Source organism: Pseudomyrmex gracilis, unplaced genomic scaffold (genome assembly GCF_002006095.1).
Source record: "Pseudomyrmex gracilis isolate BER0280 unplaced genomic scaffold, ASM200609v1 scaffold_34, whole genome shotgun sequence".
Classification (NCBI taxonomy): domain Eukaryota; kingdom Metazoa; phylum Arthropoda; class Insecta; order Hymenoptera; family Formicidae; genus Pseudomyrmex; species Pseudomyrmex gracilis.
This window is the reverse complement of record NW_018020618.1, coordinates 78,377-105,369: the sequence shown is the minus strand read 5'-3', so window position 1 is coordinate 105,369 and position 26,993 is coordinate 78,377. Positions and strand designations below refer to the sequence as shown.

The following is a 26,993-nucleotide window of genomic DNA, read 5'->3' as shown; positions in this document are numbered from 1 at the left end:
TGGCCAGTACATTGAGGTCTATCGTTCCAAACGTATCGTTCAAGTACGAAAGAGACAGAAAGAGGGAGAAAGATAAAAAGAGAAAAACAACTCGCGTAGACGATATGGATGATCACGATTAGCGATCAGGGAGGAAGAGGTGAAGAAACGGTTCTGCATCAAGGACATAGAGGAAGAGAGTCAGCTACAGAGACGCAACAGAAGGAAAAAAACAATATAACAACTAATTGTGAAAGAAAAAAGAGTAGATTGAGATTATATTACTCAATCAATCGGATACTTCACTCGAAGAGAGGAGACGCTTATACAAGATCACCGGCGCATAAAAAAATTAACGCAAATGAATTTTTCTTCGAGTTTTTGAACATTTATATAATTGAGTGTGTGATCCAAAATTCAAGCAATAAGAAAACCTGGAACATTCAAGAATACGGTGTACAACAAAATAGAACAGTTGATTTAACAAGAATATCGAATTTTGATTGTACATTTTAGTGATCTGCGATACAAGACATTTTAACGTGGATGACTTCAGCTATGGTGAGTGGCAGCTTCATTTTATGTTTAATTAAATTTTCGAAAAGCCGTGTTGTGACGACGTAGCTTTCAGCATTTAAAGTTAACTTAATAAATTTATTACAGATATATGTTAATAAATTTATTATATAGATGTATGTTTATATTTTTTTTAGAATATACATACTAAAATATATATACCAGAATATATATATATTGCTGTCGATCAATTTGTAATATTTATATTTCTCGATAGTTTGACAAGCCGGGCATTGAAATCTCGGCACAGATATATACGTGCCGTATTTATTTTGCAACATTTATGCAGACATACTGCTGTAATATAAACAATAACATTAGTTTTAGTTTTTTTCTCATTCTTCTTATTTCAGCACGCAAACAATTTATTATTTTCATGATGTAGAACTACCCCATTAAATCAGGTACATTGCACAAAAGTAATGGCATAGAGATTTGTTGAAAAATTTTTAAAAATTTTACAATTTATATCTTACATAATTTTAATTCCTTTTTATATTTATATATGTGTTAAAATGAAATAAAGTATATTCTGTAATTATTGTATAATGTTTTTATATATTTAAAATTATCTAGAACATATTTGAAAATTGAAATACTTTTTTTATAATGTAAAAAGATATAAAAAGTTGGATTTTTAAAAAACCAAAACATAATCTTAAATAATATAAAAAGAAATAATATAAGAACTCTTATATTATTTTTCATCGAAATTTTGAAAAATATTAAATGTTGCGCTTACACATACGTATTGGTTATCGCCAATTGTACCGTCTCAACCTTTGTATGTTTTAAAAAAATGTTATATGGCTTTCACGCTTTCGAGATCGCTCGAGGAAAGGTCAGGCAGGAAACCTCTTTCACGTGCGGTTAGTCGTCGAGGTTAGTCGTCATCAAATGAAAACATTATCGCGTCGCCCCTCGTCTCCTTCTGTTGCTATAATATTTGCCTACTGGAAGTGAGTAGCGTAATTCGACGGCACAATAGGCGAGAGTAACGTGCGCTTATACGTCGTGCCCAAAGTGCAACAGAGACAACCGTTACAATTATTATGCATAAGACCTTCGGCGAGGCTCTCCCATGTCAAAATATATTTATTGCTCTTCCCCTGGAAGCCCGCGCGTACACGTCCCTGTCCTCTCATGTTCTTTTTCTTCGCGTCGACCACGGAATGTCAGCCACCTTTGTTACCCTTTCATACGGTTATTACCCACTTGTATACTCGGGAAGTCGTATGCTTAGAAGAGCAGAGGGCCCCGCGGAAGAGGAGTGTAGTCGTCTTCTCCTCTTCCTCTCTCCTTTTCGCCTCCGATCTTTCTCTCCCACTCCGTACTTCGTTTCGTCGTGCACACGTGCTCGCGCAACTTGTATGCGTGTGTAATAAAACATGTGTGTATGTCTGTATGTGGATGTATCTTTATCTTATCTAGATTAAAAATCAATGTTTGAAACAATTTACGTTTTACAATATTCCGAAAACAGTAGTGTACTAAAGTTAAAATTTGAAGTTAAAATGGATAATCATGTCTTTAAAATAAACAAATAACCAAACTTTATGTAATGTATTGCAAGAAGTTTTTCAGGTTTTTTTTCATATCAGATTACATAAGTTTACATGTTGTTTTATGCTTACGTACATACATTAATATTCGAAACCATTGCATTATCTTTGATCATCTTCGATACTGAAACATTGGATTTGCACATTGTATTCATACAACGAGCGCCGTAATTTTCTTGCATGTTGACCTAAGCTTCGCGTATTCATTTGCATATTAACCCTTTTCGACGTGGCCCGTCACGGGGTGATGTGACTTAACGCCTTTTTGCCGCCACTACACATTGCCCCCTTTGCAACAGTCATGCGGGAAGTACACGCGGCGAGTCATGACAAATATACGCGCATTATCTTTTTTGTGAAGACCCTGACACAATTCAATGTATAGGTGGATCAAAGAGTTCTGCATTCGCATAGTGTCACGTTGCATTCCTAAAAAAAACCGCTGCCATAAAATTTTTTTACTACGCGCCAAACTAATTCATAGCCATTGGCAAATTTCTTCTTGGCCGTATTTTTAAATCATACGTATGAACTCTGTTGCACAAAACTTTTGAAATATATTTGAATATTTTCTCAAAAGAGATACTTCGGCAAAACTCTCGCGGTCGAGCGAAAGTCAAGCGAAACGTGCGAATGCGTGGAAATGCCTCTCCTTATCTTATCCGAATTGTTTAAAAGGCGCATCTAACGGTGCGCGCACACGCTAATTACTAAGTTACTTTTCTAATCTAAATCGATGCTCTTTGTTCACTTTTCGATAACTCGATGAGTTACAGCACTCTACACTCGGTAGCATTTCCGTTGACGATGTATATACCTATATATATCTACGTCTACGCGAAACGAGACCGTTTCTTTGAGTGAACAATTGAGTCGTCTTATCACGCGCACACAGCAAACACGCAGCGAACGAGAACGATAGATAAGCGCGGATATATTTTCTGTTGAGTATGTTTTAAACAGAGAAAAGTGAACTTGTAATAAATATCTAAAATTTATGTAATAACCAAACACACGCACGCGATATATAAGTAAATATCTAAGTAAATCTATAAATCTAAAACTATATACTCGCGGAAATAACGAAAGTCTTAACAATTAAAAAAGAAAACGCATATATTTTGGTTTTATCTCCGTCAAAATTACACTTTATTTGGATTAAATTAATGTCCGAAACTTCGAAGAGCTGTTCAACGAGATCGCGTATAAAAGTTTAAATGTCGCTTTCGTGGAAATCGCATTTATATCGCGGCTTACGCGAGTGCGGCGGCGCGCACGTACACACGCGCGAGACCCTCCCGATGCTCTTTCAGTTTGCGATATTGCCGGCGTCGTTACAGAACCGTGCCCTCGGCCTTTTATGAGATTATAAATCAATGGTGGCGCGCTTAATCGCCAAATAAAGGGAGATTAAATTGCGCCGACGAGGCATACCGGTCTCGTGCGTCTCTTGGAGTAGGCAGAATGCGCAAGATATAAAACCCGGTGCTGTTATTCAAAGGACTCATCCCTTACAATATGCGGTTGTTTAACGAATTCCTGCAATATTATTCTCTTTTTATTCCACAAAAAAATGATATATACAGTGTATCAGAGTATTTGTTGTTTTTTTACAAAACTATACATACTGATGTTTGAATGTTTGGCAAATGTATTCAGAAAGATATGTGTACATTTCTCTCTGTTTAAATTATTAATTTACTTCAATATTACGATACGTTTCTCTCTTTCAATCGGATATTCCAGCCACTTGAATGTGGCTCGCAGAGACGACTCCAAACTAAGTAAATCATCATACGTATCGCAATCCACACGATCGTGTGTATGATCGCATCAATCACACGCGGGATACATACGTTATTTGCTAAAACGCGCAGCGAGGATGTATCACTGCTTAGTCACACACAATCGCGTATAATACTCGTCAAGTACACACACCTATATAAAATACATATAATTCTCTCGATCGTTAAACATTACTCCTCGTATCTCATTACGGAAGTGTATTCACGCACAATCGGTGAATTTCTTCTGCGCGTTTATCCTCATCGCGAAGCGTGAATTCGATGTAAATCCGATGACACGACGACTGGTTTTTCTGCCGAAGTCGGCCAGTGATTTTTTTTCCTTCAGGAGAATCACACTGCTACCGTTCGCAACGGTGTTTACGTATTCATTTGACGCTCCGCGGAACGTGCCGAGCTCGCGAGACATCGCGCGTCCCGTCCAAGGCACAGCTGCTTCCAGAAGAGGCAGGCGATATGTGAATGCACATGTGCATTCACATGCACGCACGAAGGCATAACGCGGGCATAACGAATCCACGGCACTTCCGTGAGTATAGCATTCGATTCCCACCGCAAGAGTGTACGAGAGGGTCGCGCGCGACCGTTCACGATTGACTCCTCGAGTGGCGGACGCAAAATCGCTGTTAAAAATCGGATCGGTCACGGCTCGAGGAGACAGACAATGTCGTCGTCGTCGTCGTCGTCGTCGTTGTCGTCGTCGTTTATACGAATACGCGGCTACCTGCGCCACGACGTTTATGCGGGACGAGTTCTCTCGCTCGTTTCTTCTCTAACGTGAGGCTAAACTGTCGCGATAAATGATCCTACGGAAGGTTATTAATTGTCTTTGGCTCCCGGCCGGGCGCATTGTGGATCGCGAAAACATATTAACCGAAAAGGAACACTCCGCCAGTCTCTCTCCTGCCATATGCCCGCGGATGATATATATACAGGGTGTGACGAGAAAATCACTATTGAAGGTTTTATTATCCTTTCAAATGTTTATGATTAATTGGCAAAAGTACTAAGCAATTTATAATAAAAAAAAAAAAAAATTATAGATATTCTCATTGAAATAATAGGTACGATACTTCTTTTGATTTGCGCAGAGAATAAATTTTTGCACGTGGTTTTCTACGCTCACCATCTTACGCACACCTTGTATAATGACGCATAGGTTACTACCCATAGATACTCCCGCTGAGATGTGTGCGCGTCGATGTGCAGGATCATTTTTCAAGGATTCGATCGACGTGCTCGTGAATGAACAGCTACCATCCATCAAACGGATCGTTAAAAACGCATCGACGCCAATACAAATTGCCTCACGTTACAGCCTGCTTTCTGAAACGTTTTTGAGATTTTCGAAAACTCGATTTCCACAAACGCGGCAATCTATATATATATTTGTTTTGCTTTTATTTTGACTGATATATACAGTGATACCGCAACGTTTCTCCCAGCGAGAGGCTAACCAAATGCATCACCAAATTGCTCGCAACAGAATTTGATTCGATCAGGTAATGTAACGGAGACCCAACCGCGAAGAATATTTTATTGGTTAGATATAAGAACTATCTACGAAGTTTCGCTTTTAGAGCATTGCCTTCGAAAGTTTTTATTTTTAATGCTAAATTCGAACTTATCGTTTGTGTGAACTTCGGAGAAGAGACTCTCGCGCGCGATGAAAGAACCAGTTTTCGTCGGGATGTTGCTCGAGAGTCTTCCTCTATCGTTCGCTTCCCGCTTTTTCGCTAATATAAAACGCGAAAATCTCTTGTGTTTTGTACGCAATTCACTAATATTCGATTAGACGCGCATTTGTTCAAGCTTACAACTTCGCCGCGCATAATTAAGCGCCGATAACATCGAGAGTTTTCGTGCGCGTTATTCCGCGAGGTGATATATCGACTCCTTCCCTCGAGTGGGATTCATTGACTCACTTAACGCACACCGAGAAAAATCATCGGCCATACATCACGGACTCGGACAGTAATCAAGTGCTCATTCTTAAACGCGATGTGTAGTAAATACGCGAATTAAATGCACCGCCGATTAATTACATTACGCGAACTGCGTTTCTTCGAGCGTGTATGTGCTCTCTCGTTGCGACGAAGAATTATAACAACGAACACATGCGGGCGCGTCTCGTCTGCGCGATTGCCGCGGAAAAGTGATTATATCTTGTTTGCGCGTTATGTAAAACGCGGCAAGCAATCTCGACGTGTATCGTCGCATTCGAAATTAGCACCTTCAAACGCAAACGATCTTTCTTAGCAAGCGATCACGAATCTCTTATCGAGTGGCAACTTAGACCGTTCTAAAAATCATGCACCTTTTCTTTATCTCGCAGAAAAATCGCAGCTGTTTATTCTCGGATATTTTAGTAATCAATTGTGCGTTTGTTTTATATATAAATGATGATACAACACTAGTGTTATTATTAATTAATTTATATTTAATTTTGTGTACATCTCTTTTTGCAAGAGTTTAAAGAGTTTTAAAGAGTTCGTTTTTCTCTCTAACAATTATAATCTATTCTTCTCATTTTTTTTTTTTATGCTCGTGTGATCCGCATAAATCATGTCAGCTGTAATTGTCAATATATTCTTCTACGTGAACTTCGAACTTAGATGTAAATAATTTATATATATGTTTTTTTTTGCACGTAATAATATAAATATATTTGCTTCTCGCGTATTCTTCGTTCAACTCGTAACTTCAATAAGACAGCGTATGAATAAAACAATAAGATTTCGCTGTCTCAATGACCAGAACAATTTACGAAGATGACGACGACCGGAGCAGCGCGCGCAAAGTCGATGAGGAGAAAGGGTTGAGACGTTGAGCAAGGGGTAACGGCGACAAAGAAAACGTATCTCGGCCGGTAAAAAAATCTTCATAAAGGAATAAACGTCATACGGGATTCGTGTTTAATGGCGCGTAAACTGCAACGTGCCCCCGTGTGCAGGTATATATTCGGGATCCCGTAGACGCGCGCGTGAGCACGAGTTGCCGCGACGACACAAAACGCAGCCGGATAGTGTGATTCTTCTGGGCCTCGTCGTCATCGTCACCGTCGTCGCGGCGAGACCCAGTAAGTTGATATTTGGAGCAGGTACGGCAAGTTGATCGACTTCATTAACGCACCGATGCTGAGCAAATATTGACTCTATCCACTAGAAACTAGGGTACGAGGTGCCGTGTATTTACACTGTTGGCCCCCTTATCCCGCTTTGACTCTTCTTCCATTTCACCTGCACTCCGCGTGCACTGCTGACGCCACGAAGTCAATGACATCGTCTGATTAAATTAAGAGAAGTCTGGTGTTTTTTATTTTTTTTTGTTTTAATATTTTCGTCCTCGTGTGACTGTTGCATCGACAATTGCGCGTGTCGACTGAAACATTCTCCGCAGATAAGCTTTGCGGGATTTGTATGCGAAACGCAGTATATCGGATCGAGATATTTCGAAGTCGGCGCGATGTCGCGTACACGCGGCGCGAAATCGACCCGGTCCGCGAGGATATAAATCAACCTTGGCCCACATTGACCTCCGCGGACTACTCAGAGATGTAACAGTTACACCGCGCGATCTTTTGTAAAATCAATAGTCTGAGCCACGTAAATGGTACGGTTTGCCGGTTACGGTCGACGCACGCCGCGGTGCAGCGAAGGCCCCTGACTTTATTCGCTCTCTCTGTGATTTATTGCAAATCACGGCGTGTATAGTGCGCCGCTCCTCATCTCTCTGCGGTTCTGTATTCCCCTCGGTTATTAGAGCGATGGAGCGTTTTTCTTTTTTTTTTTTTTTTACATCTCGCTCGCTCGCGATTGCTCCACCTCCGAACGGTTGCGTTACGACCTTTACCTCTCGCATCTCGACCTTTCGCGCTTATTGTTTTCCTCGTATCGCGTTCAACATCTCACGTCGTTTCTGCGTCTATCCGCTCGAGAGCACATGCGCGTCCGCACCTGCGCGTTCACCGCATGTTCTGCTCTGCTCTATTTGTTTTCGTGTGAGGTCTTCTTGCTTTGTGACCTCTTAGACTCACTTAGAACGACCGAGTTTTGGTCTGAGGTATATGTGACGTGTGGAAATGGTAGAAAAACATTTTATTGAGATCGAGTTTTATTAGAATGTTTTTTACGTAATTAGAACATCAACATTTTATGCGCGAAGAATAAATATATGAGTCAAAATTTTTTAACTTTTTTTTTAAAGAAATCAGTAATACCAGGTATATTAGAACTCCATGATATTTCGATGCAAGTGCGTAAAATTCACTACGGTTTAGTCGATCGTTCCGATCGACGTAAACGCGAAAATTGCGAAACGCTCGATCGTAGGATGGACGGAGATAAAAAGGACAGTAAAGGATTTCGCTTCATCAACGAACCGCGCAGCGGGTGGAGGAGGAGAAGGAGGAAGAGAAGGGTCAATGACCGTTAAGCAATCGCGTATAGCGAAAAAACTTGAAAACCTTAACGAACCTGCGAGTCGACTCTTCACTCTCCTTCTCTTTTCGTTTGTTTATTCTTTTATCGGCCGTCTTCGCTGGTGAGAACACGAGTGGCAGCCCATTTTCTTCAGAAAGCGCAATTACAAAGAAGAGTCGACTAGACGCAACGCGCGCGAACTCATGTCGTATCGTATAGCTCTAATTACCGTCACACTGGATTCTCGTTAAAGTGCCTCCTGCCATCTTCTTTTTCTCCCGTTTTCTCTTCGTTCTACATAAAAAAAAAAAAAAACATCATCCTTTTGAGGAACTTTATCTACCGACTTGGCACGTCGACCTCGACAAATGGCGATCGTGGTTATATTTTTATATCAACAAATCCGCAGGTGGTCCCCGCGCTTCGAAACGTGCTCGCGAGTCGCTCGCAAACGCTTTTTTGCGATAACTCGTAACACGTGTCGCACTTGACACAGAACTTGTCACGATATAGCGTCGTTTGTAGGAAATAGAAATCAAATGTCAGAAATGTTTGACATTTTATGGGAATTGACAAAACTTGTTTTAGTTTATTCGCGCGTTCTGTGAGTCGTAAACCGACATTATTTTACACCCGATGTCCATAAAAAAACCATCTACATAGAACGATTTTTTTTAACAGATTAAAACTCGAACAAAATAACCAAATAATCTCATTATTATGCGCAGAATGCTATTAAAAAAAAAAAACACGAGATTTGAAATTTTCGAGAAAATCCGATTCCTTCGTATCGAGTTCAGATCGATACGAAAGAGTTTTTAAATCGCGTCGATTAATCGAAGCATTCATGAGATTGCCGAATCATAAATTTTTTTTTATCAGATCATCAATGGACTAATTTTATTCCAGTTTATTCGAAAAAATCGATTTCTTGCTGCGACATCGAGAGAATCGAGGCAGATGGCACCGTTTGCCGAGATAGCGCTGATTTATGACAAGCCGGTTGGTTAAAAACAAGTTTCGATTACGACAGAGTAAACGTAGGATAAAAAAAAAAAAAAAAAAACCTAGTGATTCTCCAGATACTCGTTTCGTGTGTTCATAGATTTTATAATATAGAAGATGCGTGTGTGTAATTGCGTTCTAGACTCAACAAAATTCTCAATTTACAGAGAAATACATAATGCACGCGCGCAATATTTTCACACGCGCGCGACACGTTATCGCGAGTTTACGACTATTTTACGTATAGATTGCGTGCGATCGAAAAATATTCAAGTTATTTCGCGTTGTAAAATAGAATCGAAAGCTCGATAAATACAGTCGGAAGAATTTATCTTATCGTTAATGTGGTTCGCGTAAGTAAAAACCGTTGCCTTATTTCTGTTTATTTTTCTCGCGATACTCCAAATACTGGTCGAACATCCGTGAGATATCGTGGGAGGAATGAAAATCGAAGCGAACGTAGAAAACCGGTTCGCCGCCCCACTAACACACACCGGCCACGCTTTTATTCTTTCAAGGATGAGTCGCGCGGCAACCGCACTCTGACGTATTCTCATTTTGAATAACTTTCATTAATTTTTATAATTGCAGGTGCTAAGGTGCCAGGTGTGCTCAGATACGAAGACCAACGGTTATCACTTTGGGGCGTTTACCTGCGAAGGCTGCAAGGTAAGTGCAATCATCAAATTTGACTGTGTAGTAGCGTCTCATATTAGAAAACTGGCGATCACAGAGAGAGAGAGAGAGAGTCGTGGATTTTGCGGACTTTGCGACGTGACGCCGTTGAATTCGCACGGCGATGACGACGACGTACGCATTGCTGCGTTGGAAAACAAACTCCACGACCTCAACGTTATAACACGCGTTGCGCGCGTTTTACGTAACGTTTGTGATGCAAATTCTACCAAGCTTTAAAAAGCAACGCGAGCGTAATTACAATTACCAAGTCGCAGAACATGGTAATAGCGTCGTATTTTTGGTCAATAATAAGTAACTATCGTTTTGCGTGAAACTCGAACTTCTCTCGCAACGCTTCTCGCGACAAAAGTGACACAAGGTCGCGAGAGAACAAATGAGAGAATATGCACACACGAGGAATCGCTGATTTCCAATGAGATTTCTCGTACTCGGTTTTGAAAGAGATGAAATGTAGCAAAGCGAGGTTGTGATTTATTGGCGGAGTTTGTCTTTTCGAAGAGACAATCTGCGGCGCGAAACGAGCGGAAGTAGTTTCTATTCGATATTAACCTGCTGCTGAGAGACCGGCATCTCGCGCAGTCGTAAACGCCGATACGAAGCGGCGACGAGTCGACCGAGTAAGCCGCATGTGTTTCGCACTCTAGTTTAAAGAAGAAGCGACTTAATAAGCCGTGACGGATGCGAGCAGACTCTGACGGGTAGGGGATTCTCCGGCGTTCTCTGGCAATCACAAAACAGAAACGCGAAAGTCCGATATATGTGGAAAAAGGCGAGCGCGTGAGAGGCAATCGAGAGAAAAATTTTCTGCCCGGCTCGAATCCGTAAGTGGACGGGAGACGCGAGCGCGACTAATCGATTATCTTGGATCGTCCTCGTTCGGTGGAGATGCTTGCGCTGCGACGAATCGCGTCAAGTGTTCAAAGGAATGACGTATCGATGAAATGATAACACCCCTAGAGAGAGAATCGCAACGCGGACCATTGTGCATTATTACTTTCACATTCGAGTAAAATAAAATCTCCGCGCTTTTGTCTCATTCTTCATCGTACAATTTTATATTACAATTTCACCTCAAAGTACCGTTTAGTTTTGTTATAATTGCGTTAATTATTCTTGGATATTAAAAAGCATGTATTTGAAAAAAAAACTGGCTTAAAATAATTAGTTATTAAAAATAATTTCGAAAATTGTTTCGATTCTGAAACAAACACCCGCGGGATACACGCGAGAAGCTGAGAAAGGGAGAGAAATCTTGTTTCGCGCGCGAGCGCGCTACGCTTCCGCGTGTTGGTCACGAGGAGGACCGACACAGTAGCGAGTAATATTCAACAGGTGAATTCCGGGTTGCGCACGTGCGCCAGAATGCGTCTGTTTCTATAGTATGCGGGCACGCATACCGTATCGACGACAACGAACGGCAATCGAGTCTCGTTAGGCCGCGCTTAGGTCTCTGTGGGGTGTTGACCCTTGCTCTTCACTCGTCCCACTAATGTGTGCTACACCGTGGAATATCGGTACCGGCGCACTAAGTGACCCATCCGATAGTAATTGGATCTCATTAAGGCAACAACGGGCAATGGTTTCTGCTTGTCCTTAGAAGAGGGGGCGCGACGACGCGCGCGTTTTCCGGAGACGAAGTAGCAGAGATAACGCCTTTTAGGTCAATTAGAATCTTCTCTCGCGAACTGGAATGAAGAAAGGAGAAAATACCGCCGGCGTGCACGAATCTAATCTCGAGGCAGTAAACCACGTCGCGCGTTTTCATCGAATTAATCAAAAATCAAAAGTTTGTAAAATGAGAAAAAGTCGTGCGCAAAATTGACGTTACGTAAAATAACGATCCTTAGGCGATAAAATTGATCTTCATACCGCGCGCGTACATGTATGTAATTCTACCTTCTGTTTATTACGGCGGTTACGGCAGTCAACCAGCGAGTAGCAATATAGTTATTAACACTCGCGTAAGTGAAATTAATCGATGCTCCGAGCCCGACGCATTTAATTAATGATATGATTGTACGAAATGCGATACCGTCTGGAAAATTAATATCGCCATCGTATCGCGTACGTCACTGGTTGTATAACTATATACCAGCGGAGGAAGGAACACCGCGCGCTCGCACGGAGTTTTGATGTTATCGTGAGATATATATAACGGCGCCATTTCGGGGTTCTGATATCGAGATGAAAGGAGGATACGAAAGTACAGCGACGAGGAGTAAAAGTGCTCGCTGTGAGACGACCAATTTTTTTTCACACACACGCATACACGTTAATGCGGTTAGCAAACCGAATTTTAAAGGAAAAACTGATGTTCGCTCCTCGAGCACTTCGATGTTACGCAACTTGGCTCGAGGTTTCCCACTAAAAGATTATATGTATCGTATTACATGCGTACTGGAATTTCATTGCTTATTTGAGTACGTTATTGGAATATTAAAAATATATATATATATATATATCTTGCTCCCCTTCCAATAGAAAATTGCGCGATAAATCGCATAAGACAAAACTGTTTAGGCTTTTAGTTTAAGAACTCGTCTGAGAGACAACAATCAATTTTTTGTGTTTTTTTACGGAATCTCATAAAATATTTTTATTCTTATTACAAAATATTAACATAAAAATAGTATAAATCATAATTTTTACAATTTACAGCGGTTAGAAGCTATACGAAGCGTAAAAAACCTTGAACGCGTGTTTTTTTAAGTTTCAAAGTTGCGTTAAATGACATTTCAAGAACGAATTGATAAATCGACTTAAAATTTTGACACGTGCAGGAAAGATATTAATTTCGCATAAAATATAATTATACATTTCAATGTCGAAAAAGTTTTTTGTCTAGACTTCTTCATATGAAATTCGACTCGCTAATGTGAATCATGCTTAACGCGAGCGAAACACTGCAGCTTAATATAAGTTTAAAATTCACTATAAGTTCGACACAATCTCTAACTTCTAACTCGGTTCTCCTCCTCCTGGATGAACATTCGAAAAAATATTTGAAATAATTTAGCGGCTCTCGCACAGCGGTCACAGACGACGAAACGAGGAGACACTCATTAGCATACTAACGACTGCTTCGAATTCTCCGCGTAACATCAAAAGAGGAAGGGAGACGAAACTCTCTCGTCCCCTCTTGTCTTCTTAGCGCGCGACAACTGTGTGCCCCTTTTGCTCCGGATCTTTTTCCAACGATTCTCTTCCATTTTTGGTGCCGCAAGAAACGCGCGCGTTTGATACGAAAGACCGAAATCGCACGAACGTATTTGGAACGGAAGCGGGATAAGTAGATTATGGCGCGACAATTTCAATTCTCGCTTGTTCGCAACATACGAGCATAAATAATGTCTGATAAGCATAGGTATATATACATATATAAATTAAGTCCTAAGGAAATCGAATGAATCTACAATTATAATGTGAGTGAAATAAAGTGTAAATGTCAACAGCTTCTGCTTTTCCTTTCTAAGCAACGAAAGTGCCACCGCTTAATTGCGTCGTAATACGGAGAACTTGCGTGACGCGAACACGTTTCTTCCGTTTCGCGAACGCTTATTTCTATACGTCTTAGTTTCTCGGACGATATCCAAATTCCACATCTGTTGTCCCGAACGCGTTTAAATAAAATAGAGTCAGGTTGTTTCAAGGCCAGAATGGGGAGAGAAGAAGCGCGAAACGGAGAGCCGAATGTACCGCCAAAAGGTCATCGTGACGCATCGCCCATGAATATTAACTCGATTTCTTTTTCCTTGCTCCGCTTCGTCGCCCAGGTGCACCAATTTGCAAAATATCTTCGCTCGTTCGTTAAGAGCTCGGGAGAGACAGCGGAAACTGAGAGATTCAGGTCATACGTCGCGTTTATTTTAACGATGCAAATGTCATTGTTTTTCGAACCTTAACATTATGCGACGTTGTACGCGACCGACATTGTAAACATTTTTCGGCGCTTTTCTCCCTCGTCTTTCTCCCTCCTCCCGCATTCTTCTTTCGACCAAAGAGGCGCGTGATTCAGAAACGCGGTTATTCATCACCCGATAATGAGGTCTCGCCCGAGAAGTTGAAACCTCAACGACCGATCGAGGACACAGTCGGCATAAAAGCGCCCGAAATAGTCCGGACCACTTTCCATGCGTTGAAGTCATCAGCGTCGATTCTGGCGTTTTACGACCTCGGCCGGGAATTTTGCTAAGCTTCCGGTGACGAGAAGGATTCGAAAAGACACTTAGGTGAAGTAGCAAGCGACTTCCGGCGAACGACATACGATCGGTCGACGGAAGAGGATGAGACGCTTCAAGAAGTCGACAGTAGATACACGTGTACAATGCATAGAAATTGTTCTTTAAATGTTCAACTTATTGCGATTTGCGTGCCGCAGCATTTTTATACAACCGGTTTTATTTTAATTTCTCTATTAAATTAGCGAAACAATTTGAGATGAGATCAAATAACAAATCCGGCGATACAAAGTCAAATGTCGGGGGAATGCGTAAAGGCGAATGCGTGCAGAAAAACTATAGCGCTGTTCAACGCTATCGTACGGTAACTGCAAGATTGAAACGTGAACAGATGGCGAGCGATTAAACGCGCGCACTTAAGGAAAATCAAGAGGTACATTCGGAGTCTCCGACGACGACGATGTGTGTGCGTGCGAGCGGAACGAAAGTGGCAATCTCCAACGAAGGAGACAACACACTCTGGGAAATAACGTGGCAAAAATTGTCCGGTCGCTTCGATTTCCTCGAGCGCCTTCGATTTCTCGACCGCGGATAAATTGTCGGAGTCCCGTCACGAACGACAGATTAAGCGACCAGTTTGGATTTTCCCTTTTTTGTGCTCCGGAGCTCTCCGAGCGCGCGCGCGTGTGTGTGTGTATATATCCCAGTCCGACTCTCGCGCGACGATATATATCGGCTCGCGACGCCCTTTAGACACCGTCACCGGTAGGTCCACGTGTCTTCGAGTGTCGCCGCTAAGAGCACCGCGATCTCCCCCATTCTTCTCTTTTGTTGCAATCGGCTCGTCTTTTGAATCTCGCATTTGATTTACGAGATTGCATCGTTTGGTTTTTTTACAGAGAAAACCGTGCACGAAACATGTTTCCCAACACAATACTGAATATGTAGATTTTGTTTCGCGAAGTCCGACATAAATTGTCGTAAATTTTCACGCTCTAATTGAGAACCATTTCAGTTCATACGACGTTATCTTTTTTGTAACTGAAGAGGCAGGTGAATGGAAAAGATATCTCGTATTTGTGTGTTTAGAGATTATCTGAGCGAGAGCGCACATTGTAGGGCGAGAAGAAATATTATATAATTCTCATACATATTTAAGAGCAGCGCGTTGCCAGCCAAATCCGTACGGCACAAATGTAAATAGGGCGCAGGTGTATCGCTAAATGATTCGGAAAGATACGAGTAAAAGGGGAAGAAATGCGGAGTTGATTACATCGAGATAAAATCTAAAACGCGCGCTAGTGAATGCGTAACAAATAATACGCAGCGATAAAGAACGGAAATGAGTACATATATACGTACATTATTTACAATAGAGACGAATAAAATAAAAAAAAAATATATATATATGTATGTGTGTGTGTGTATACGAGAAGAGAGAAGAGTGTGTGCGAAACAAAGTGGATAGCGTGATAAAATGGCAGAGTATATGAGGGTAAACTCGCGTTAAGAGCGCCGTAAAGCCGATTATGGACCCAATCTCTTGGCGATATCTCTCCCGGTACAATTAGCTCACTCGTAAAGTGATATTAGGGGTGGGCACAAGGTGGCGCGTGTTAACACACGGCAAGAATCCGTGAATAGTTTGCCGTTTTTCTCCACTCGAGCATCCGCCTTCCTCGTTGTGCGCGCGCGCGCGCGCACGAGCCGGATCGGTCGCCGACTTCGTGGAAGCGCGACTGTGAAGCGCGTTTTAAGTGCGGCTATTACGTCGTCTAATTGCCTGCCATTTAAATACCGCCGTCGCGAAACAGATACCGCGATACTCGGAGAGTCCGCGAGAGCAAAGAGCGCGAGACTCGAGGATCTTAGCGCCGCCGGTCTGTGCGAGCCGACGACGACTCTCGAGCAATTGCTGCACCCGTTAATTGCAGATTGCGAGCAGGTAACGCGCGCGATTTCGGAACTCCGCGATGCTGAAAGTCGTCTCGGGTGCGGATATGCAGCTTTTAAATACCATTCGGTCTTTAAATTCTCTATTCTTGGATTGCGTATCGACAAAATTTTCACTTTCCTCGCGTGGACACTAGAACGAAAAAAAAGATCGTCAAACCAATTTGGTCGGCAATTACTTCTCGATCGGACATTCGCCGAGAAAAACCGCGATTTATTTTTGCCGCATCAGCGCGACACCAAAGCCGATGAAACGTGGTTCGGGGAGGAAATGGCGCGAACCGCATCGACCGTGATCGACCGATCGTATAAAGACAATTTATGGCCGGCATGGGCGGCACGATGGAAGGGAAGAACCGCGTGCGTATGTGGGCCAAACCACAAGGCGACCGTCGGCTTTAAGCCCCGGTTTACGAGCCAATAAATCGCGATCTATGAAAGGATCTGTCGATCCGACGATGCTGTACCGAGCTGCCGCTTTGCCAACAACCTGCATTTCACATCATTGCTGAATTCGCATTTTTTTTTTTTTTAGAATATCTTCCTTGTTCGCAATAAATTAAGCCTTTATTTGTGAGAAATATGGTCACTTTTATTGCTAGGAAAAGAAGTATAGATACATAATTTAGCGTTATTTTGAATGGCGCTGGAAATAACACTCTTTGTCGCATTGTGATGTGCTCAATTATAAAAATAACGTAATTTTTTTAAAGCAACAATACCGCAATATCACTGCTTGAGATTCGTAATGGCAATGCCCGCGTACTTAGTGTCGGCATCGCGCAAAGAGTTGATACGATCGCGCGCACTAAATAGCGAAGAAACCGCGCGAGCGATTCTCGCTCGTGTGGCCCAGTTCACGCCCGTGCGATCGCATCGCGTTGTTACTACACAGACGACGCACGGCGCGCCCTTGAGCAGCGATATTTCGCATTCAGCAAACGCGCGGCTTCGTGTGTGTATCGTCTTCGTTTTGTCGTCCTGCGCAACCGGCGCGGCGTCCGTCCACCGCGACGCCGACCTCACGTCCGCGAATGCGGTCAATCTTTTCAGAACGATCGCGTTACGCAAACGGAAAGAGACCGATTGGTGCAATCGCTCGCGAATTCGTCGAAGAGACGACAACGAGAGTTACCCACTCGTCGCGGCTAACCGCGATGAGCGAAGAAGAAAACGTATATGAGAGGAGACGCGTATTGAACATTGTGCAAAGAGACACGCACGACCGTGTTGTCCCAGTTGCATACGCAACTTACCTGAGTCGTCTCGTCTTTGAAACGCGGACGAAAGGGGTTGCAGTACCCGGCTACCGTTACCGCACCGGGTCAATGAGGATTAACGAGAGCCCACTCTGTCGGACGTTCTCCAGATGTCTCGTCTCTTGGCTGTCACGGGAGTCATAGCGCCCGTATACGAGTAAAATTAATCGAACGCCTCTGTTTTTGACTTGTCGGTGATTTTTTATCACTGTCATCGAGTGCGCTTGCTTAACACTCATTCTTCATGAATTATGAACGCGTATATATATATATATACATATATAGTATTTGAAATGTAAAGCTGTGCGCATTTTCTATCGTTCGTTCTACAAGAACCTGTCACTCTATTAGTTTGTCGTAAACAGAGACTATTATAGCATCGTTCATTCGCGGAACCTAATAGCACGCATTCCATTACTTTCACGTTAAATAGACGACCGCTGTAATTTCCGTTTATTGCAAAGTACATTACATTACACGGTAATGTCGACGCTGTAGACGCTGAACTACATAAATGTGTTTTACAATCGAATAAAGTATCAAGTTAGTGGTAATCTATTTTGCGAAGATTTTAACTGTTTCTTAACGATTGGCGGCCTCTTCTCGCGCGCTTCTTTCTCTCGTCAAGAGAGGAAGTCTCGTCTCTCTTCTTGTAGAAGACAGATCGAATACATAACTTCGCGTACGCATTATTCCCGCACATCGTTCCGTCTTGCTCGCTCTGCGGATGAACGCAAATCATCTCGTCGCGCATTTAATCCGAGCTCTTCCATTCCACGTAGCGACTAAACTTCGCTCGAACGCGTTTCCTCTTCCTTTGAATCGAGAATTCTAACGTAAGTAAACAGCTGTACCGAGAACAAATCTCCGCTACCGTATAGGCGTGATAAAAATGTCTAACATACGATCTTGCTGCTTTCAATGCGCAGGTAAAGCAGGTAGATTATTATTAAGCGAACTATCTGCAGAGTGCTTTGCTGCAGTGTTACCGCTTTCTGCAGTAATCGCCGCTTTTTCCGCAGCGTTTTGCTGCAGCGTCACTGCTTTATGCAGCGTTTTGCTGCAATATTGTTGAAACATTAGTTTATTTTTTCTTTCAAAAGAGAATTAATAAATTAAACCGCCGATACAGTTCGCTGAAAGTTCTGTTTTAAGCAACGACGTGACACGTCATGACACGTATCAACGGTGAAAAGCGGGATACCCCCCATTGCCGGGTACCGGTTTATTAAATTTTATTGCAGCGTGTACGTGCGCGCGCGCGCACATGCTTACTTCGGAGAAACAGACTTTCAAAATCCACGAGAGAAAATCAGCATACAATAACCACCGTCCATTGTTTCTGTAGTTAGGAACTGTCTCTGCGTGGTTATCTGCAATTCAATCGGTGCGATATTGTAGGACGTGGAAGCGTTTTGTGTCACACGTGATAAACCGAAGTACGCGCGGTAAAGTATGCGCGTGGCAACGCGTGTGTCCGATATAATACACGATTTCTAAGATAATCTCAATCTTGCGAAATCTCATTGGGGAATAACTCGCGAGAGATATACCTTATGTTACAATTTTTGTGATTCGATTATTCTCAGTTCCAATAAATGAACCAGCGACATACTACTGGGATATACTATTTCTGCAACCGAGATGGAAGCGAGAGATGTAATTCCGCATAATTGTGAGCAAAATATTTTTTTTCCTCATTTCTTGATTGATGTGGCGGAGACACCGCATGAATAATGGTTCAAATAATGTTTTCTGAATCGAGTGAGAATAAAATGCGTGTGTTTGCATCGTTTGATTCGCGGAAATATCACCGCCTCGCAATCGGTCATTTATCACGCGCGTCTGTTCGCCGAGGCTGTCACGATTAGAAATCCACTTGAAACGAAAACGAGAGTGCTCCCTGCTCGGAATAAGTATGCAGAGCGCAACAAGATTCAAGGTCCGCGCTGAGTGACGTCATTCTTGACTTCATCCATCAGTCTTCGTCCAATTCACGTGTGTGGTTTCCACAATCTCGTTTTGCAAAATATCTTGAAGACGAGCCAAAAATTCGCAACGTCGAACAGCTATCGAACAGCTTCGTTTAAAACTCGAACGATTTATTTTAACGTAACGAAAAAAAATTGAGACGGAAAAATTTCAATCAAAATCAGTCTCGGAAAAAACTTACGTAACGGCTGCACCAATTTCAGATCTCCAATCGGCACGAAATGAAATTACTTTGCATACAACATGCAAATAAAAACACACGTCTCACGCTGTGTGACGTGTGTTTAAATTTCGCTACGTTGCGCTACGTTTCGCAGGTACGTTTCATTAGCGGATGCGAACAAATTGGTCTTATCTTGAAAGCATCGGATGTAAACCGCGGCGAGTAATGAAGCAAATCGCAATTTACGTCGGATTATTACACGTGACTACGTAATCGCGAGAATATACAATTATTACGTCGTAATGTGCGAACGCGGATCTACCACAAACGACGAAACGATTAAAAATAGTCAGACGGATCTAGATACGTTTTTACGCGGAACGTGGTAAAACCGCTGCCGCTTCTCTTTCCTCTCGAGTCGCGTAAGCTCTATCCGGAATCTGTGTCAGAATAAATTGCTAAGTAATTTGCTTGGGAAAGAGGAAAATCATTAGCAGGTGTTACGACGGCGTCACCGCGGAAACACCGTCGTGACTATGTAATCGATTATTATTAGCGCGACCGCCGTGCGACCTCTTGCGTACAATGTGCGACGTAGAGCGAAATCCAGATCGTTGCGGATCACCGCGCCGCGTCATCGTCTCATCTGGGAAAGCCAGCGCGAGCGAGGAAACGCGGGCGAAGGATGACTGGCCGCCGGAGAAGATGTCGCATCACGATGATGTTCCAGCACGGTTTGCGCTCTGGTCCGCGACGGGCATCGCACCAACACACATCAGGGTCACCCACCGATACGCGCATTGATGTGCTAATATCGTGGCTCGCTCGAGATGTTAACGAGTTGCCTTGAGTTGTCGCTGATGACCATCGGCGCATTCGACGAACGTCCTTTCTCACGATTTTCTGTAATCTCCAAATTTAGACACAATGAGATTGTTGGAATTTATAAATACTGTAAAATTTACGTTTAAATATGAAGTGCGCTAAGAAATGATTGGTTTAAAACAGTTTTAAAGTATATATGACACACGCGTCATTACTATGTAATTTTCTATAATCAATATTCCGTGACGCGTAGCAGGTGATCGTATCGACGATCTGCGATTCGCTCTATCGATCGTCTCGGCGACATTCGTGATTACGGCGTAACTCACAAATGACTCTCGCAGCGGCGTAATCGCGCGGCTACGCGACCGAAGCGGTGGCATCTGTATTCCTGATCCACCACGACTTGGCGAACTTTTCTTTCTCTTCGTGTTCCGTCTCTCTTCCACGTTTGTGCTCGACGCGGCGTCCCGTTCTGGCGCACGATCGAGGCACCTGTGCCGTGGGGCAACGCGCGCACCTTTCTCCATCCGCGCACCAGACCAGCGACGTAACGCAACGTCTGATCCTCGTCGCTCGCGAGGCGCATCTAAGTCTCTCTCTCGGTCCATTTCTTCCTGTCCGCTCTTCTCGCCGGGTTCCGCGCGCCGTGACCCTGCGCGAACGCTTAAGTCTGTCTTTCTCTCTCTATCTATCTATCTGTCTATCTATCTCCCTCTCTCTTGTTCGCCACCGCCGCCGCCGTCGCCCCGGTGCCATTATGTATATTCCCGCTCGTCCCGTCTCGCTCGTTCGCTCGCGCCTATGAACAATCTATATTAAGGACGTGGGAATGTGAAATGGCCTGTCCAGCTATGCCAGCGATGCTATTGGAGTCGCGGTGTGGCCGTGTCTCGGCTGTCTCGACTCTCTGATCTCTCTTCGCGTATCATCTCTTCTCTGCTTTACACACACATACACACACTCACACACACGTACTTGTATTTCGTCTTTCATACGTGTACGTATAACCACACGCACGTGTACATATAACCCACCCCCGTGTGTCACTCGTTCGCGCCGTAACCTCGGATTTGCGCGTGACAGATGCTGCACGCCGAATCTCATGTCCGCGAAATATGCCGCGCGAACTTTCTCGCGAAACGATTTGTGAGAAATCCGCAAGACTTCTCGCCGCTTCTTCCAAAAGTAATTTTGTCTTTCACCCCGCGAGTCTAACACGTTCGCGAGGAATAATTATCCCTTTAGGAAGTAGCGTGACTATTACCGCGTATTACGTGGCATCTATTTTTGCGCATTGTAGCGTGAGACCGAATGTTTGTTTAAACGATATTTTATGACACGACGTGGGTGTAATAAATGTATATTTTATGTATTGAAGTAGGAGTTCTCTCTTTTCTAGTTTTAATAATGAACGATCAATTTATCGAAGAAAAGATTACATTTTTTGCTGCTGTCTAACGCGCGAACACAAATCACACACGTGTGTGACGAGAATAACAGCCGCACGTTAAACGCGCACGTAACGTGTTCGCGGAATTGTCGAGAATCGCTTATACGAGAGTCCGGCACGTTTTGTCGATCTCGCGGAAAACCGAATTCCTGAAATGCCGATATCTGTAAGTCAACGCGCGGCTCTCGGGGCCCATTCGCGCTCTCTCATTTAGCAATAGAAAATCCGAGATTTTCCTCGCGAGATTCTCGTCACGCGCGAGAAACTGTCGCGTTTCCTCTTCGGAAAAAAAAAAAAACAAAGAATTGTCACGCCCCTGATCGATTTATCGGTTGTCACTGATAATGCTCTCATCGCGCCAAGAAAGTGTTGTTTTCCTTGCCCAACCACCACTGCGTTATCGTGTGGAACTTTTTTCTAACCATGCAAAGTGTATTCTTTGACACTGCAAATATAAAAATTATACAAAGTTCAACATATAATTTTTATAAGTTACAACACGATGGAAAATATTTCACATGATTGGAAGAAAGTTTGTTCGCAACGGTGCGTGGGGAAAAGAGGAAAACAATTTACTGCTGTGAGATCGAATCAAAACGATTGAAATATATAAAGACGCATTTTGCTTTCCGTCAGGCGTTCCTCGTTTCCTTTCATAATCGTTGCAATTCTAATTTCTTCGCGTCGCTTATGGGGCGTTACAAATCGGTCCGGGATTCCGGACATACCGTTTGATTTAAGATAATCCCAGCCACTGTCGACGGATTTGTCGCACGCGCCCCTAAATGGCGCGCGTTCCAAGCCGTGCGCGTTCTGCGCGCGAACGGCGACCGGTTGTTTCGCTGTTTGCCGCCGTTATTGTTGCCGCCGCCGCCGCCGCAGCTATATCGCAGCTATATCGTGTATGTGCGTTACACGTTCTCCTGAGAAACTGTGCAAAAACTTGGAAAGCCGGAGTGTACACACGTTCGCGCGGGATTACGCAATCCCGCGAATCCCGTTGCGTCTCCTTCGTTCAGGGACTGTGTCCGTACACAGCTGACCGAGTGAACAACACGGACGACCGGGCCTGACGATGCAATCGCCATCCACGAAAGACAGAATTATCCACGGCGCTTTAGGAACGTCGCTACTTTTCCCAACCCCGGGGGCGATTCTGGGCCCCGATATGGCAGAAGCTCGCCGCCGGATCAATTGCACCGGCGCGCGAACGACTTCGTGCAAATCGATCGTGCACGCAACATCCGCGACACACTGATAAATCGGTACGTAAATCGCGCCGACCTCCCTGACATCGCGACGTGCTGCGAACGTACGTGCGGCACCATGTCTCTCGCGCGTGAGCGTCGCACGATTTCTCTCACGTCCAACGCCGGATTGAGCGTGAATCTTTCCGAGGAAACGCTCGTGTATATGTGTGATGGAATTACGGAGATTTTTCTTATTTATCAATAAGCGGGAGTAGAGAGAGATATATATATATATATATAGATAGATAGATAGATAGAGAGAGAGAGAAAGGGAGGGAGGGAGAGAGAGAGAGAGAGAAAGAGAGAAATGCTTTTATTCATGGCAAAAAATAGAAAAGCACTAAGCATTATGGAAAATGTGACAATTTGCACAAAAAACCAGATGGTTTTCGAATCTATTCGCTCGAGTGCTTCGTCAGCCACAGGCAATGAAAAATCTGAAGGAAGTAAAAGAGACATTGACGCGAGAGATTGAGTTTTAAAGATCGTCCAGAGTTTTACAACTTCGCGTGTCATGTATCGCGTGTGTTGTATGATACCAGTTGTGTGAAAAAAAGCTGTGGGTCAGAGGAATTACGCGGGGACTGTAATACAATTCTGCAAATGTCTGGCAAATCGTCTGGAAGACGGAAGCGCCATTTGGCCACGGTGACGTGTATACATGTGTATGCACGTGGATATATACGTGCGTGCAGAACGGCACGGTAACCTCTTTCACACAGTCGTGGCGACAGCTAAGAATCATCTGGTATACGAGCGGAGCTATTTCCACCGTGCGGAACGTTCATTCGGACGATCGCGATCCGAGATTGCTGGCGGAAAGATTTCACGGACATTACGACTCATCGTTTGTCTGTCGACTGCGGCATATACGATTTCGATCCGACTCGAGATTGCGATCTAATGAAATACATTCTCGTTCTCGCGTCGTACGTTATTTCGCTCGCTTCTCATCGTGAACTAATTGATTTACGTGCGCCGATAATTATGACGTTTACAACGCAAGCCGATATCTGAACACATCCGAGCCACATTTCATCAATCGATCGATCAGATGACTCATAACAACGGCGTGACGATCATCCGGAAGATTCAACGAATCGTTAACTTTGTCATCGAAATCTCGCGGAGTGTAAGCTGGAAATTGTCTTCCTTGGACATTTCGTCGGACGATTTGTTACTCCAGATCGGGACGTGTACCGCTACGCGTGAGCTTTCGAGATTTCGGACCGTTACACCAGCCCGGCCACGTGGCTCTTTCTTCCATTTAGGTGAGAACCTGTATCACTCTCTTTTTCGCGATAGCTTCTGTGACGATGCAGCACAATGCCAGTTTACACGGAATCTTGGATTCGTATTCTTCCGCGATATAGCTTCACTTCCGCCTATTGCTAGCACGTGTTACGTTACCAATCGCGGGTTGCGTCACAATCATGTGATTGGTATCGTAACAATTGCGACATTTCTGATCTGAAGCATCGGTGAACAGAATGTAGTAAAAAGTGAGCGAAATATTTTCTCGGAAGAGAACAAGTGCACTTCCGTCCCGTCTAAGGAAGAGAGCACAAAAATGAAGAACAATTCGATCAACCTCTAAAGAAACCACGGAAAGTCATCCTTGAAGAACAACCGCGGTGTGTTCTTGCGAGAACAAGTCGCGTTACCCACGTCGATCAGAAGTTTCCCCAAATACGGAAGCTGCGACTGAACGACGTGTAACCGACTTGCTGCGTGCTCGCGTTGTGGCGTGTCTTGAAATTTCCGAAGGGTGCGAGCGGCGAAAGACTGCAAAGCTGCGTCGTAAATTAGTACTCGATGACCGTGCGAGCGAGACCGCGCGCGCCTTTCGAAGCAGCGGGTCTTCTCGAGGCAGTTTTATCGTCGGCCGACAGGCGTTTAACTTTACGAGCGGCCACGCCACGTATATACTCTATCTCCTCCTCCTCCTCCTCCTTCTCCACTACCTCGTCTTTCCGTTCTTTCTCCGTCTCTTCCCATTTCCCTTCGCCCTTTAGCTCGCTCGCTCGCTCGTGTCCTCTTCGTCACTCTTTCCTTCTCTTTCGTTTCTCGCGTGCTCTTCTCTTCTAGGCGCAGGCATGCTAATTCACGTGACGCGCGTAACATTAAACCCTGACGTTTAATCCGGTAGAAACGCGCGTGGCTTACACACGGGCACCGACCGTCGACCCTTTATATGGTTCGGTCGTATGGAGGTTTCTCCGAGGCCGTAGACGTATCTGGTAATATCCGGCGCGAAAGTACAGACGCGGGGCCTCTATCGTGATAATGCTTGGTTTGTCTCGATAATCCGATTAATTTATATGGATGAGCCGCGCGCCATACGCCGTGGAGATGCCATTCTCCGACGTGTCGAAGGTCGGAGGTCGCGAGTTGAGAGCTTTCGCGCGCGGAAATTCATGGTCATTCGACGATCGTAATCGCGAGAGAGAGAGAGAGAGAGAGAGAGAGAGAGAGAGACTAGTAGATATCTCGTGCGACGATACGTGCGTTTGTAGATCAATTTAATAAGCAGGTAACGCGTATTAATTTTCACGAATGCGTCAGCGAAATATTCCGGATCTTAAACTTGCTATGTAATTTCTTGTAGCGACGTAAATCTAGGGATAGGACACGTAGAGTCGTAATTAAATGTATAATAATTATACATGTGTAATTATTAACGCGGTAAAGTTAAGTATTATACCTTGTCGCGTCATTTCTCAGTATTTTGATTTTCGACCGAGATGCGAAAATATCCATATATTTATGTCGTTCTTATTTTACGCGACCGATCCGAATGCAATGCGAGATAAATTAGATACATTTTTGAAGAAAACGACGAGATACGCAACAAAATAACAATTTGATATTGTCTAAGTATTATCAATTAGTCGAATATGTTGTATCTTTTGTTACAGTCTTTCTTCGGCCGCAATAAACACTTAAGACTAGAGCAGATTGAAGCGTGTAAAAATGGAGGGAGTTGCACAATTAACCAGGAGACTAGAGCGACGTGTAAGTACTGTCGGTTCCAGAAGTGCTTGAGAGTCGGTATGTCAAAGGAAAGGTCAACTTACGGTCGACGTTCGAATACGTTTAAACAGACGCATTTCGCAAATGCGACAAATCAGCAAGATAATCAAAATACACACGAACGGAGTTATTTAAGAGTGCCCAGCGTCGGTGCGGTTGCACTTCGTAGTGTTCCTTCGCAAAATAGGATTCACGAAGGAACTATGCTTTCAGACAGGCGAGAAATTCTGTCGGCGCTAAATCAACTCCAAAGTCACGACAGTTCGTTGCAAGCCACGGCCTGTCAGTTCACCAACGATCAACTCCGTCGGAATAACTCCTCTTTCGAGAATTCAGTCTCGATCCAGCAGCAATCACCTGTGCCTAATATATCAATACCCTCTATATCAATACCCTCTAGAAACACATCATCCGTTGGTTCCTTTCAGCAGAATCCTTCATCCAATTCTTACTCTAGTATTCAACAACTATCTACATCATTACATCTACATCAAATTTTCTTGTATACACGACTATTTAATGCAGTAAAAGCCAGTTCAACAAACGGCTTGATTGGTAACGGAAGGAATCCATCTTACGATATTGAGAATTATTTAAATCAAATTTTGCCATCTATATCCGGAGAGTCAACCAACCCACAAATCAATTTATCTCGTGAAATAGTTTCTGAAACTTCTGTTACCGAACCAAGTTCTCAATCTGCTGTTAATGTGATACAGACCGAGCCATTGAATCTAAGTGTACACAATGAACGTCGAATGCAAAGAGGACAAAAAAGAAAAAGAAAAGTTAGTGAAAATAGTACTACGTGATTGTAATAATTTGCTCTTGTGTGAAGAA

General features: G+C 43.5%; 1 protein-coding gene across 1 annotated transcript; it reads left to right on the top strand.

The window, feature by feature from the left end:
* On the top strand, positions 1-26,965 carry LOC109852744 (nuclear hormone receptor family member nhr-34-like). Its single transcript, XM_020424185.1, has 4 exons — positions 1-540; positions 9,940-10,017; positions 26,039-26,135; positions 26,367-26,965. Exons 1-4 carry the CDS (start codon positions 526-528, stop codon positions 26,963-26,965), a joined length of 789 nt encoding a protein of 262 aa, XP_020279774.1. The 5' UTR covers positions 1-525.
* Positions 26,966-26,993: the final 28 nt, after the last annotated feature.